The sequence below is a fragment of the Dermatophagoides farinae genome, chromosome 8, assembly GCF_024713945.1.
Source record: "Dermatophagoides farinae isolate YC_2012a chromosome 8, ASM2471394v1, whole genome shotgun sequence".
Lineage (NCBI taxonomy): Eukaryota > Metazoa > Arthropoda > Arachnida > Sarcoptiformes > Pyroglyphidae > Dermatophagoides > Dermatophagoides farinae.
The window spans coordinates 2,525,742-2,543,338 of NC_134684.1; the positions used below are offsets into that span (position 1 = coordinate 2,525,742).

Here is a 17,597-nt window from a genome sequence, read left to right on the forward strand (position 1 = left end):
ATGTAAATAAACTAATAATGTGATATATATCTGTATACTTATTATCGGACTATAGGAAAACACTTTATTTTCTTTGCTTGTCATGAATATATATATGACAATACGGTTTTTTTCTTCTCTGACATCCGTATACCTGATAATGTCGTTGTCGTTGTATTGATCGACAATGATAAACATACATTGACACAAAACAGCATCATCGATTTTTTTTCTATTTTGTTATCAGGTTTGTTATAGGAATTTCCGGTGTTTGTCTTTAGTTGTCTTCATGTCAACTTTTAAATCAAAATGAACAAAAAAAAAAGTTTTTGTTTTGTTTTGTTTTATTGAAAAAAAACAATTCATGTGAAATCATCTTTGGTGGTTTTTTTTTCTTCTTTTTTAGTCTTCACATTTCATCATCGTGACAGAATAGAATAGAATATAATAGAAATGGTTGACCGAAACAAAGTAAAAACAAACAAACAGGTAGAATAGAATATATTGTTTTCTAAAATCTACAAATTTTTTTTTCTTTTGTCTTGAACCAATCGAAAAATTTAGTGATAATAGTCAAGCAACAACAACAACAACAAAAACAACAAGTTCTGGTTCTACAACTTTGTCAATAATATATGTGAATGAAAAAAATAATAATAAATTGATTTGTGTCTATATAGCCGAAAAAAACATGCACACACACACACAAAAAGGAAATACAAATATATCACCTGGATGGAGAAAAAAAAACAACATTAAAACCACTTGAATGACGATGATGATGATGATGATGATGATAATGGTAAAAAAAAATCCACCTTTCAAGATCATTGACAATTGATGATGATGATGATGATGATCGAATCTTTTCAGACAGCCCGTTTGACTCTTCAAAACTCTTCACAGGGGTAAAACGGAAAAAAAATTTATATAAAGAGAAAAAAAACGAAAAGCTTCGACTTCCTTTAATGCCATTTTTAGTTGTGTATGATATCATCGAAAGATCGAAAAGATTCAAATCAAAAAAAAAAGATTAAAATGAGAAATTCGGTGAGAGTGACAAACATACATACATACTGAATGAGGGCAAAGGTCGCACACTTTTAATTTTTTTTCCTTTTCCTCTACCTTCTTGTCTATTCAACATCATCATCATTGATCTTATGTGGCCAAAATATTAATACATACATTGTATGTATTGGAAGACCTGAATCCAGATATTCATTGTCGACCAAAAAAAAAAAAAACAGATTGTAGACCAACTACTGAGTGAGAAATTGTCAAGAAAAAAATAAAATAGCCCACAGGTTGGGGCTTATATTTTAACAATTGACAATTCGTTCATCATTTCTATAAGTAAAAGAAAAAGATCAAGCAGCCAGCTAGTCAGCAACCAACCAGCTACAAGACAGACAGGTAGACCAGGTAGCACAAAGTAGACACACAAACAATCAATTCGATGACAATGACAAGGCGAGATTATGATTTAGAGCGAAAAGATCGACATGCACTCATGACTTATACCTCATTCATTCATTCATTCATTCATTGAGAATGAATTCAATTCAATTCAATTCATTTCGTTTCGTTTCAATCCAACCATCCATCCATCTATCCATCCATCTATTCACAATACAATTCATTTGTTCATTTCTTTTGTGTCTGGTGTGTGTGTGTGTGTGTCGATGTGTTGTATTTTGGGTTACAGCAAGTTATAGAAACGATGAAAAAAATGTTAGTAAAATAGAAATGAGAAGAAGAAGAAAAAAAATAGGGGAACCAGAAAAAAAACACGAAGAATATAAATGAAAGTATACCATACCAAGGTTGTTTTATTCAATCCATCCATCCATGCATCCACACACACACACACACACGTTTGTTAGATACCCATTATATATTTTTTTTTTTCATTGTCATTTGACTCTCTTTTTTTTTTGCTTTGACCAATTGTATGTATGTTCAGCGGATTCACAGCAACAACAACACCAACAACAACAACAACAACAACAACAACAACAACAACAAGAAAAACAACGAAAGCAACATTTGTATGGATTTATTTGCCCATAGGCTTACCATATATATGAATGATTAAAGATCAGCTTTTCTTTATTTTTTATTCAGTTTTTGTTTTCTTCTTACCATCATTGGGATCAGGAAATCTAGAACAGCCAATTGAAGATATCAGATGAATGTATGTAGGATGGATGGATGAACAAACAAAAAAAATCAATTGGAACAAAAATGAAATGAAACCTAACAACAAAAGTGTTTTGGTGGTATTTGTTGTTCATGGCCATGATGATGATGATGATGGGGTGTGATTCATCATGGATTTGGTTTCATTTTGGATGTATAGATGGATGAAATTCAATTTCAATCGATTGCTTGGTTGATTTTTTTTCATAAGGTAAAATTATCCTTAGTGTTTCGATCGCGCTTCGATCGTTCACTTTCATATTTTTTTCGGACGGTTTTCTGTTGCCATAAACATCATTGCAGGTTACGGTAAATTACGGCATACGAGAACTTTGAATCAAAATGAATTTGAATGGAAATAAACTGAATGAAATATGAGATGCAACTTGATTTTTCATTCAATTTAATTTAAAATAAAAAATAAAGTTTTTTTTTCACTTCAAGAAAATGAACAGTAGCATCATCATCAGCAGTCAACCGAACCAAACTGAACCGAACCGAACCGAACCAAACCAAACCGAATCAAACTTGTTATTCAGCAAAAGAAAAAAAAATCCAGGAGATTGAAAAACAACCGCAACAAAAATGTCGTCCATAATGTTTCTTTCATTTTTTTTTTTACAAATATACAAATGATTCCATATAATAATAATAATAACCGTAAAGGAGAAAAAAAAACTTTCGAAATGCAGATTTAGCAGAATGAAGAAAAAAAAATGTCGACGTTGAACGCGAAAACATATGGAAAATGAGGACAAAATTACAAAAAAAAAAAAATTTCATAAACTGACATTGTTCACATAGACTTTATTTTAAATTTAATTTTTTTACATCATCAAATAAAGGAAAATTTTTTTTTCAAATCTCATGAATTTTAAAAATTCATTATTTAAATTTTCTAGAATTTCTCTTGAATTAAGTTTCATGATGAAACAGAATATATAAAACTGTTTTCAAATTAAAGTTTCATGTGTGCGTGTGTTGGTGTGGAATAAAATTGGTGGGGAAAAAAAATGAATACAAAATGAGCAAACATAGAATGATGGTGGTGATAACCAAATACCAGATCAAAAAAAAAAAATCGATTGACCTTGAATTCAATTCATTCATGTTGGATAATAAAATTACAAGAATAATTGTGGATAGTCACATCGCTATGATGAAATCATTATATTTCACAGTTATTATTTCCAATCATAAATTCCATTCATTCATATTGATTGATTAGCCAATTACATTATCAAACAATAGTTGTGAAGATGTATTTTCAATCTTGTAAATTGTATCAATGATTTATATTGACAAACAAACAAACATTGTAGAGCAAAGAATTTTTTTAGATCAAATTGATCCAATCAATCATTAATGTTAAGATTCTTGAGCCTCCTATTATTACTAACATGAATAGAATATCATTGGATTTCAATTTCAGAATATTTCGCAACAATGATGCCATAATTATAATGATGATCCTGTTACAAATATTTTTGATTGTAATCATCATCATTTATTAATGTGATTAGAACTGTGTGCATGTAAAAATGGTACAAAATAACACAGCAAAATATCGAACGAATATCGAACATGAATGGAGAAATGAATCGATTATTGATCAGGGAAAAAAGTGAGAGTAAATAATCGATAAAAATGTTCATTTTCAACGGAATTTCCAACAATCAAATAGAATGAAATAATAAACATGATATTGAACATGAAACGGAACTAGAAAATTAGAAAACAACATTGAAAATCATAAAAAACCGTAACTGAAAAAAAGTTCGTTCGCTTCAAAACAACAACAACAACAACTTTAACTGAAGAAAATGGTAATGATAAAAAAAACATTCATAAATTAAAGGATTATCTTTGTGTTTGACCATTTTATTTTTGACTATTTTTGTGTGATAAAAATATCAGATGATAATAATCTTTACGAATAACAACTGGTAAATTATATAACCACCAAAGATGTACATATAATACAAACAATTAATGATAAGCCCTCACGAATTCGTTTTGTATGCATGCATACGGTAGGTTTGTGGTTTTGTTTGTGATAAATAACGAATCACAAAAAAAAGTTAATTTGAATCGGTAACAATTGCGTTGTTCGATAGTGTGTGTGTGTGTGTGTGAATGACATAGATATTCTGTCATTATCATGGATGATAATAAGAATTCTGCTAATTTTTAAGAAAACCTCAATATTCGTTCATCACATTCATTCAATTGTTTCAAGTTTTTTTATTCTATAAACATACATCATCATCATCATTATGAAGAATACAGAAGCATCTTCAACAAAATAGGATAATTAAAAATATTAGTTTTTCGTCGCAATGATGAAATACGATAATGATGACGATAGTCATAATAATAAATAACAGCCATCCTCCCTCCCTCACTTTTTCTCCTTAAGTTTTTTTTGTTTGTTTGTTTGTTTGTTTAAAGCAACAATTCATAGAAATAATGAAATTATCGTTAACAAGACAGAAAAAAAATAAATAAAAACCAGACTAAGTCAGTCTATTAGTTTTTTTTCTGGATTGAAAAATGAAGGAAGAAAATTCAGTTAATCGTTTCAAGATATAAGGAGAGTGAGAGAGAGAGAGAGAGGTCATGTTAGATGAAGAAAAAAAAAACAGAAAAACCCACTGACTTTGAAATGGAATCTTTATTCATTTGTGTGTGTGTGTGTGTGTGTGTTCTTACATGTACGAAGAATATTTCATACATGGCAAGCCTTCTTACAAAATACAATTATGGATATATCATACTAATGGACATGGATATCAAATTGATGATAAAATATGTGATAGTGAAACGAATGAAAAAAATATATATATGAATTATGAACCTACAATTGGCAAATGGTAAATTATTATAATTTAGTCATTTTTTTGTTGTTGTTGTTGTTGTTAATAATAATAATGATGATGATGATGATGATAAATTATCAATGAAATGAATATATGTACACACTGAATCACTGAATGTGAATTTGTTTTGTGGCTTTTTTTTCATTGTTTTTATTATGTATATGCATAAATTGTGGTTTTTATTTTGTGTCTATGTGTGTGTCCATTCGATATATATATTCATGTTTATGATATGATTCTCTATATATATACGTCATTTTGTATTTGATTCCTATCAAAACATTTACACACACACACACACAAAATTCATTCGATTCATTCATTTATTTTTTTATCTTTGTATCCAATGTAAATGTAATTGTGTGTATCAAGCTTGATCTAATGTGTTTGTGTGACCTAGAGACCGATGATCTCTCGACAGGCGGCTTTTTGTTCAGCATATATATATATATACACGGATACAGGTAGACACTGGTGCATACACACACACACCTGAATTTGTTAAACCAGAGAGAAAAAAAAATGTTTGTATATGTTTTTTTTTTGGCTGGTATTAATCAAAAGAAACAATAAATAAAAAAAAACAAAACAAAAAAATTTTTGATGACAACATATATATATTATTGATATTGATACATATATATATAGCGATTGTAAAATAAAAGTAATAATAGTAGTAGTAGTAGTAGTAGTAATGGAAGTATTAGTAAAAGTAATTAGTACCTATAACTTTGACCTAAATCATGGATAGAAAAAAAAATTATTATTATTTATATATCCAAAAACAATCATTAAATCGAATCATAAACATCAGAAGAATCGAATCCATCATCAAATCTTTTTTTTTTGTTTTTTTTTTGTTTTTTATATTCCATTTAGATATTGGTTTCGCCTTATTTATTATAATGGGAAAATATTGCAATTTTATTACTTCTCAACAACAACAACAACAACAACGACAACATTCGTTAAATCATTCGACTAATGCCTAAAAATAATTGGGACTACTGAATGCAAAAAAAAACTGAGAAAAATGTTGTTTGTTAAATTAGCTTTTATTCCTTAACGAAGATTTTGGATAAAGACAACAACAACAACAACAACAAGAAAAGTTGAAATCATGGAATTATGATAAAACAACTGTACTGTACATGTTCCAGTGAAAAAGTTTATACCTAATAGTTTCGACAAACAAATGGAAAAGTCGATGAAATGTATTTTATTTTATTCCATCGTCTTGGAAAGATAGATTCGTACAATTTTATGGAAAACAACTGGTCCACAAATTATTTTTTTTTGTGGTGATGATGGAAAAATAAAAGATGTTGGAGAATAAAGAGAATTTTTTTTGTCTGTGATGATGAAAAAAAAATCCAGATTGAAATGATTCAATAAAAGAAATATCACAAAGAACCAATGGCTGATATCTTGGATTCACTATTTTATCCGGTGACAAATGACAGTGGAAAGAGTTATCACTATGCAATAATGAAGCAACAACAACAAAAAAAACAATTTCAATTTATTTTTTGGATCGATTCCATATATTTATCATTTTTTTTCAATTTACACCTGTGATAGAAATTACCAATCAATCGACATTATGATTGTCATTCAAAATAACTTGTTGCTTGTTGGTGGTAATCATACAAAATTATCAATTTGTCATTTCGTACCAATCGTCAAAAAAAAAAAAACTGTTGAGCAACAAAACAAAACAAAACAAAAGTGGAAAATTGTCAGATTATAACCAATAAAAAAACGAATGAAAAAAAGAAAGAAATTTATTCGTCAATTCTTGTCTTTATTTTATTTTCATCAAAAATTATTGGCTACAAAATTGTCAAACAAAAAGTGACAAAAAAAAAGAAAAATTTATTGAAAAAAAAATCAATCAAACAAAGAATGAGCAAACAAACAAGAAAAAACACAATATTGCACTTCAATATACTTAAATGTAAATGTTTCAAATAAATTCAATCAAATTCAATTGATTAAGTTTCAATGTCATACACACACACACACACACGACAACAACAACAACAACAAACGAATAAATCAAAATTTCTTCTAATTCAAATTCATCATTTGTATCCGCTAATATAATGATATAGTCAGAATTGTGAATCAAAAAAAATTTATGTAAAGGTCGATGACGCCAGTAAAATACAAAAAAAAGGAGAAAAAAACAAGATTAACCAAACACATATATACTACAAAAAAAACGGGATAATAATCATTCATGTAAATTGATTTAATAGAAAAATGGATTCATATGGCTTTTGTTGTTTTGTTTATTTTTTCTATTGCTTCAGACATTTTCCACCTACATTACCACATATATGATTTGTCGCTTACATTGACATGAAAAGAATTTTTTTTTCTGGTTAAATTTCCATATCAACTATTGTTATAAAAATATAAATTGATAGATTGTATCTTTTTTATTCTTGATGATTGTCGTAACGGAGTGATAATGACAGGCAATCAATAAAATTGATTCAAACTAAAATTTTTTGATTGACACAAACAGAATTTTTAAACTAATTTAGTCAAAAAAGAAACAAAAATGTAATGAAATGGATGTTTCGACTGTAATTATGTTAAAGGATTATGTCATTATCATCATCAGACATCACATTTAACATCATCATTCACAAATGATTATCTATCATTTCATTTGAAATCTATCCACATGAACATTAAATTTTCATATACTTACTGTCATATACGATCATATTGGTTATCTAAATACTGGATTTAGCCGGACTTGACCAAAAAAAAAAAAATTCCAATGAATTCAATCAACACCGTATCATGATTATCAACACCACCACCACCACCATCATCATTATCATTATGGAAAAAATATGTTCCAGATTTTTTTTTTATTGAAATCTGTTCAATGCTGATGACAAGCAATGCACATCACTAATCAAATCTAATTCGAATACAAATTTTCAAGATGATAAAATGCAACAGAAAAAAAACTGAAAAAAAAAGTTTGACATATATTGAAATTGAATACATTTTTTTTCGTCAGTTCTTTTCAAATGGAGAAAAAATGGCAATTGCTCATTCGAGCTCCCGACACACAAGCAAAAAAATTTATCACACGGAGGTTGAACGAATTTTCTATTTTTTCCATTTTTTTTTTTTTTTGCTCACCAATTATTAGAAATCGTCAACCACAATCAACGAATCTGAAATTTTGGCTATTTACCCATACAGAAATATTTGTGTGTTTGTGAGAGAGAGCGAGTTGTTTTGTAATTAAAAAGTTGATCAGCACAATCCCAATGGAATTTTATAAACTTGAAAATTCTTGCCATCAAATGGACAATGAACATTTTTTTTCTTTCGAATTAAAAACTTTTTTTTCAATCATCAATTTCGATTCAATAACAATAATGTGTGCGTGTGTGTGTGGTGTACATCGACATGATGGTACTGGCTGAAATCAAATTTTGATTTTGAAACTAGAAGCCAGAAAAAAAGGATAAAAAAAATCGAACCAAGGTCAAATTCAATTACTAAAAACCAACCATCATCACATTTTGACTGAACAACTTTATAATCATCATCGTTACTTCGTTATTATCCAATCGGACATGAAGCAAAAAAAATAAAATAAACGGGACAAAAAAAAACTTTGCCAAAATCATCACCGATCGGCTGAATGGTTCGTTGGTCAGATGAAGAAGAAGAAGAAGAAGAAAAAGACTAACTGATTAAATAACACTAACAAGCAAAAAAAAATAAAAAATAAAAAACTAGCATTTCCAGATATCAATAATTATATCATGATGATACAAACAAACTGAACTTAATTAAATCTAAACACACAAACTCACAGACACACACACACACACACACAAACATAATATTTATAGCTGACGAAACTAACGAATCAAGGATTTTCATACATATAAAAATTAAGACTAAGTAAATGGGCAAAATTTATAAAAAAAAACTTATCATTCAAACGATAAACTAAAAACTATGTGGCTGCAGATATAGAATCTTGAATCAATTTTAATGGAAAAAACAAGAAAAAAATCTTCATTTTAATGATTATGAATCTATTTTGATTGCATTTTATGCACAAATGTATATGTGTACAAATCAATAATTCCATACATTTGGTCATAAATAAATGGAACCATATGTTTTTATCCGGTGTGGGAAAAAAAACAATTCAAATGGATCAATTTCAAATATTGTCATTGTCATTTCTATTTAAACAAAAAACTGAATCAAAATGGTCAAGAAAAAAAGAAAAAAAAAGAAAAAAATTTATTGTCGTCATCATCATCATCATCATCATCGTCAACAACGATGTAAAAATCATGATGATCATCAATTGACAATCATATGAATGAATTGTTGGATATGGTCAGCTAAGAATTTTTTATTTTATTTTTCTTTTGATAATAATAAAAAGCCAGACAATATTTCATGATTGAATAGATGGACTGAAATGAATGTACCATTGAATTGTCACATAGCGAACAACCAAAAAAAAAAAAAAAAAATGACCATTAAATCATGAATGAAACAAAAACTTTTGACTTGAAATTCTAGTAGAAATGAATTCAACATTAAAACAATAACAACAACAACAACAACAACAAAATGCACCAAGACAAAATAAGATAAATAGTGTTGTAAATCATTGAAAAACAGTATATAACAACAACATGAATTGCTGCTAATCTGACATAGTCTGATTTCATCAAAATGTTAATGATCTTTTTGATTGTGAATGAATGATATAACAAGAATCGTATTTGTTTTGGATTCTGTATTCTGTATTCAGATCAATCAATAAAATATTATATGGCTGAAATATAAAAGAATCGACATACCCGACATTAATTTAACACATAAATGACACAAACAATCAAAAAAAAAATTCTTGGAGATTCTCTATTTTACATTAGAAATTAATTGAATTGTATTAAACGACAAAATAATGATGATGATGATGATGATATTCAATTGTGATTATGATACGCAAACACAGACACACACACACTTACACAAACACTAATGAATGAGATGATTGAAATTCTTGGAAGTAGACGAAAAAAAAAAAATTTAAATGAATGCACTACACATTTCAGGTTGGCAATTTAATAATAATATTGTTATTATTACACTGTAATGAGATGATGATGGGGTACTTATTTATTTTTTTTAAATTGAAAAATTTAAATTTTTTAAATAATTTCAATTTCACAAAAAAAAATAATACACAATGAAGACAAACAAAATTCTATGACTAGTGGATGTGGATGTGATGAAATCAAAAAAAAAAATCATTCATAAATGGACAACATTATCATACACTTTAGATCCACACACACATACACACATATACAAAGAGATTCATCGACGTTCAATTTCAAAATGATAAGACCGAATGGTTGTTGTTGTTGTTGCTGTTGTTGTTGTTGTTATTGTTGGTGTATGGCGCGCACAAACTACATTTCAACAAGATTGCTTTTATTTCCTTTGCTTATTTTGTTCACTGCTTTTCCTTTTTCTATGATAGACAGAAAAAAAAATACTTAACTAAAGAAATGGCAGGAAAAAAAAAGTTGTTCAAGTCGTCGTCATCGTCGTCGTCGTCGTTATCTGTAAAAGTATTGAACAAAAAAAAAACTAGAAGTGGGAGAAAGAGAGAGAGAAAGAGAAAGAGATAGAAAGAGAAAAAGGAAAATCCAAAAAAGCAGCAGCTAAATGATCTGAAACTAAGGGTATTTTCATTGAACAAAAAAAAAAAAAAAAAAAAAAAAAATACAACAACATTGCTGCCTGCTTGCGGTCTCTATGTGTTTGTTTGGGTCTGGTTTCGTCGTCGTCGTCGTCGTCGTCAACTTTGTCGTTCAGTATCCCACCAAATATACGATATATATAATGAAAGATTTTGTATGTTTATTTGACTATATGTTGTGAAATTAAAATTGCAATTTGAATTTTTTTTTTTTTTTTTGGTTGCAGCAAGAAAAAGCAGCAGCTGTTTATATATTGTTATATGCATATGTGTGGATATTTATTTTTCCAATGATTATTTCGTTTTTTTTTCTTTTTTTGTTTTTTGGTTGCAAATATAATAGATGGATATTCGTGGTTATGGCTCCTAGGACTAGTGCAATTGCACATGATTATTGTAGTGGTGGTATCAAAAAAAATGAAATGAAATTGGAACAAAATTGTTATCAATTGAATTACTGTACACACACATATATATATATGTAGTATAAATCCAAAATAAAATTATCTATATAAATCCATTCAATTTTTATTTATTCATTGATCTATTCGATTAAATTGAAAGTTTATTGAAGGCCATCCATCTATATACATTCATCCATATATATGTTATCTATATTGTTTATTTAAAAATGACATTTTTTTTTGGCGCGATCAAAAAAAAACAAATTGACGTTTGATTCAAATGAATTTGATGTGATCATCATCGATTGGATGTTTGGGCTATTGACCTATTGATGGTGATTGCAAATTTTTTGTTTGTGTGTGTGCGTATGTGTTTTAATGATGATCAATGTGTGTGTGTGTGTGTGTGTATACCAGTATATTCTTAAACAGTATATATATTCTTTAGGTAATATATGCATCTCATGTGATTATATGAAAACAAAAATCATCAAATCAATCAATCGGCAAATGATAAATAATAAAAAAAAACAGAACAAAAAAACATAATCATCATCATCATCATTATAATCTTTCGTGAATTGTTTCATTTTATCTTTCAAATGATGATGATGATGATACTATATTTGTAACATTATGATGTCCAATCAGAACATCCGATATTTCAAATGCAAACAAAAAAAAAACACTCAATGCTATGAACTAGAAATTGAATGCATGGATTGATAAAAAAAAAGAAATATAATCCAAACGAACAAGTTTGACGATCATTCGTTGATAATCAATGCCATAAAAGTACGATTGTACCAAATGTTTGTTTGTTTTTTTTGCCAACTTTTTTTTCATTGGCTATGATAAAATGTTTTGTATTGTTTTTTTTTCCTGGAACAATATTTGTATCATTAATCCTATTCTCATTAGTATGGGCAATATTTTCATCAAATGATTGCCGTTTCCAAATTACGCAATTACGGATGATGGTGGAGAAAATTATTTTTATCATATTCATTCAGAAATCGAGCTACCATCACCATCATCACAGCAAAATGTTTTTTTTTGCCTGCTTGTTTCTCCCACCTGTAGTCAAATATGCACTGGATTTAGTGAAAAAAAAAGAGAAAATGAAAATCAAAAATTGAATTCACATAACATACACACACACACACACTGGCACATCCACATTTATGTAGCGTTGAAAAAAAAGGAAATCGATAAAAGGCAAAATAACAAACACGTACTATAGCACGAAAACAAAGTACGATTCATTCGACATTTTATTAAATTCCAATCCAATATTTATGTTGTCAAAAAAATTTGAAATGAAAAACGTATTTGTGTGTGTGTGTGTGTGTCATATTATAGTTGACTGTCACCACCACTATCAATCGGTTTACCTGTTGCCTGTAGTAGATTTCATTTCAATGATTCTTACGTTAATCTCATACATGATTATGATGGAGCATAAATAAATATCATAAGTCACGATCAGATTTTTTCCAAGAATCACGATCAACGAATTGATGTCTGAAAGGATGAAATTATTTTTTCTTCTTCGTTCTTTCTTTTCAACAACATCTGTCATTTTCAATTTCCAACATTCATGTCATCTTCATTTTTTTTTTATTCGAACCAAAAAAATATAAAAATTCTAATCACATCAAAACAAAACAAAAAAAAGGAATATATCATGACAACAACTCTAAATTCTTATCGAAAGCATTTTATTTTATTTTTTTGATGTAAGTAAATCCTACAGGACTGATAAAGTATCCGATCCCCAATTGGGGATCATGGGCAAAAAACGGGTTCATTTTAGATGATTCTTTCCATTCATTTCAAATCAGAAAATCAGAAGCAGTGAACAACAACAACAACAACAAAAAAACATTCATAAAAGTAGATAGAATCGTCATCATCATCATTTGTATGTCATCTTAATCAGAAAAAAAACATTAGCGTTTTTTATTTTGTTATATTGTCAATTTTAACTTCATAAAAATATGATGAGATCATTTTTTTTTCTACATCGTTATTCGTCTTATCAATGCCATTATCATCATTATCGTTGTCATCATCATCTTTTTAAAATGTTTTTTTTTCATGGGGGTGTTTTTTGTCTTTTCAAATGAAAGAAATGGCGGGCCAACTCAATCAGATTTCAAATGTGGCAAAAATGCAAAACGGAACAGGATGAAAAACAAGGCCAAAATCTTAAAAAATAATGTGTTGATCAGATTAAAATAACCGTGTAGACGTATTTCATTGCCATATATATTTTATATGGACGTAGGGTTGTCGAACACTTTGTTTCCACCGTTTACACACATTGGCCCGAAAAACAAACAACTTGAATTATAAATTCTACAATCCTGTTTCGTTTTTTTCCCTGTTAATTATACAAACATTAATGGAAAACATTCAAAACAAGATTTGATAATATATATATATGTGTCTGTGATTAAAAACAAAAGAAATTCACCATGTGTGTGTGTGTATCTGTGTGTCTGTATGTATGAAATGAATATAAAAACAATTATATTAACAGAAAACGAGAAACAAAAAAAATTTTCATTCAAAATGAAAACAACTAGAATTAATGGGAAAAAAAAGAACAATAGAAAATGCTACCATCATCATAATCAAAATCATCGTATAACAATAAAGATGATCATCATTCTTTTTATATATACGAAATGAAGATTCTTCAATAATTTGCAGAATAATTTTTTTTCAGTTTGTTTCCCATTTGTTTTTGATTTTTTTTTTTTTGCTCAATTCACGTTATAGACATTCATTTTCTGTGTAGTAAAAAATACAATACAATGAATCTATTGTGTTTACACACACACACACACACACATGTGTCATGAAAAATGAAGTCATCATAAAACATTTTTTGTTGTTGTTGTTGTTGTTGTTGTTGTCGTTAAAATCATTAATCAATTAACATCGTGGTTACCATCAGGATGATGATGATGATGATCATGGAAAAAAATATAGAATATTATTATCACACAAATGAATCATGGTGATCATGGTTGTTGGTGTTTTTTTCAATGCGAAATATAAAAAAAAAATTTTTTTTTTTTGTTCCAAGTTTGTCATAATAATAATGGATGGATGGATCGTTTAAATAAAAAATTTTATTTGGCTAGATTTGGTTTTTTTTTTAGTATTGATGGTCTCACTCATTGATGTTATAGATTGGTGATATATACATTCTCGTTTTCATTACTCATTTTCGATCTTTATGATGAACCTTGACACAGAAAATCTTGTAGTATATTTGATGATGATGATGATGGTTTGTAATCAAATTTACGGCGACAATCATGACAATAAATTTTTTTTATTTTATTTTATTTCTGACGCCTTTGTCATCATCATCCTATAAAAAATAATTGTCAGTAACTTTTTTTGGATATTGTAAATTGAATTGAATTGTTGGCTATGATGATCATCATGATGATGATGATGATGATGATAATTTTGGCCTATTTTGATTAATCAATCATAATTTAAGCTAAAGAAGAAATGAAATATGAAAAAATTTACGGCTACCCGAGAATATCCGGTAAATATCATCATTTTTTTCTCTCTCTCTCTACACACAAATCAAACAAACCGTTATTTTTTTCTGTTTTGTTTTTTATTTTATTTTTTTTTTGTTTCTATTCAGTCCGTATAAAAAAAATCATCATTTTTCTCCATAATTTAAATTGACAGTAATAGCAAAATAAAATTGCGTTTGTGGATCATATTTTTGTATGAATGTATGATGAAGATGAAAAAAAGAAAAAAAAAATTCATACATACCTGCAGGGTTTCAATACTACTCATGTACTGGATAAAATACATAGATCATATCATCATTTCACAGTGATAGCATGATAATTGAATTTCATTCATTCATTCACTCAAATATAAATGGTAAATGATAAATAAATGTGGAAATGAAATGGACATTTGAACTTGAATGCATTCATTCTTCATTCAATCTACAAATATAAATTTATTTAGTTTTTTTTTCATTTTCGTTCAACTTGTTGCTTATAAGATTTTTTGTTGTTAGTAGTTTATGTTTGGGGAAAGAAAAAAATTTTTGTGGGCATGTGATTTTTTTTTCTCGTCTTGTGATTAAGATGATGAAAAAATAAAATAAAAAAAAATCCAATCCAAGCCTTGAAGCAATGTCCATTTGTTCATGTTGTTGGTGATATAAGTGACTTTTAAATTTTTTTTTTTTACAAATTCAAAAATATAAAGTAAAAACTTCCTCAACGTCGATAATCAAAAGCCCAGATTTTTTTCCACCATCATCATCATCATCATTGATCTTGATTTTGAAGTGATTGAAAAAAAATTTTTTAGTTTTATTTTTTTCTTTATTGACACCTTCAAACACTGTAAAAGTTAAAGTCTAGTACATGGAAACTGAATCGAATTCAATTTGTGATAAATAATCTGTTTTTTTTTGCGAAAAAAAAATAAAATCCGTTATCACCGTTGAAAAAAAAAGATTTAATTTTCGGAATTTTTGAAAATTATCAGATCAATTTACAACGATATAACGACATTATAATGTGATGATGATGGCTCGTCGTTTTTTTTCCATCTATAATGGCGAAATTTTTTTTTTTTTTTTTTTTTGATTTTTGATTTCTGATTTTGATTTTCACCCATACAAATAATTGATAACTGTAAATTTTATCATTATAATATGGCTTTTTCGTACCTTGTATGTTAATTCATTCATGATTAACATTTTCATCATCATCATCATCATTTTAATTTGGAACATCATATGCGATAGTGATAATCATCATCATCATCATCATGCAATGAAATTAAATGATGGATCATCATTGCATTGAATGAATAGAAAATGTTTGGAATATAATTTCAGCGTCGTAACAAGACGATAAAAATGAATAAATGATCAAATTTCAATGGCAATTATTTGAAAAACTAAAAAAAAAAAACTAAAAAACGTTTTCATATCGCAGTCTATATAATCATTGTCATCGATTTTTTTTTTATTTCAAGCCATATAAATATATATAAGGATAAATTTCAAATCAAATATCAATTTAACGGAAGTACATTTTAATCAAACAACAGCTATACATATATTCATTTTGAATCCAACAAATAATGGGGCCAACGAGAGATTGTTCTCCAAAAAAAAATGGGTGTTGGTGAATAATGTTTGCTGGTGAATATAATAAGTTTTAAAAAATAACAAAAATTTTGAAAAAAAAATCTATCCAATCATATTAACATTGTCCATTGACATTGGCCACTTTTAAAATCATTCACATTCATCAGCCACATACTTTAATTGGTCAATTAATATTCGATTATCAAATGGATTGATAATTTTACCATTATTATTATCATAATGATATGATGATAATAACAAGTTATTATGAACAAATTTTGTATTCGGAATACAAAAATAATAATAATTTTCCATGTTTAGCATTTTTTTTTTTTTTTTTTGGTTCATTTTTGACGCCAATGATGAAATGTTTATATTATACATTGAATCATATATATAATAGGTCTATATATGATCCGCATACAATGTAATATTTGTGAAAAGCAATGCCAAAAAAAAAATTATTAAGATTGATTGATGATGATGAATGAATCGATAGGAAAAAGGATTGTTTATCCGTCTGTATCTGTGTGTGTGTGTTTGTGAATGGATATTGATCATTTTGATCCAAAAATTGGAATTATCGTATCACACACAATACTAATATGAGAAAATTGTTTGTGATTGTTAACACAATGTATGTGTGTGTGTGTGTGATGAATAATGAATCCAAGTATTTTATTTTATATCACACACACACACACACACACACAAAAAAAACCCATAGACAAGATGAATGATTATCACCATTCATGTTGATAGAAAGATGGACAGAATATTGTTTGTCTTTCTTTCTCACTGTTTATACAATAAATCTACATCCGTTTACACAGTAGCCATAATGATGATGATGATGATGATGAATAATAGATTTTCATATTCATTCATTCATAATAAACATTTTGGATTAAACTGTCAAAATCTGAACGAAGAAAAAAAAATGAAATTATCATGAGTGTTCGAAACCAAACCAAAAAAAAAAAAAAATACATTACGTCTTTTTGTCCAGTGTTAATCCAATCCAATAATAATAAAACAAAAATCTCAAATCAAATTGATTGATTGAAATAAAAATTCATAAAATAAGGTTCGCCATCTATTGGTTGGAAAATAAACTAATGAAAAAAAAATTCAAACAAAAATCAATTTTATTATGTAAACCAATGTTTATAAATCATTTATTAAATTTAAAT

General features: G+C 27.7%; 1 protein-coding gene across 3 annotated transcripts in view; it reads right to left on the reverse strand.

Annotated features, from left to right (window-relative positions):
- The window catches only part of LOC124495839 (uncharacterized), a 50,508-nt gene extending 40,039 nt beyond the window's left edge, over nt 1-10,469 (reverse strand). For 2 of the 3 annotated variants that reach the window (XM_075733722.1, XM_075733720.1), the window contains exon 1: nt 9,929-10,469. Coding sequence is in view for 1 of the 3 variants with exons in the window: in XM_075733723.1 (XP_075589838.1) it covers nt 9,929-9,935 (7 nt within the window). In the remaining 2 variants the exon portion in view is untranslated. The remainder of the gene's footprint in view (nt 1-9,928) is intronic. The other variant, XM_075733723.1, reaches the window with a different exon arrangement.
- Nucleotides 10,470-17,597: the final 7,128 nt, after the last annotated feature.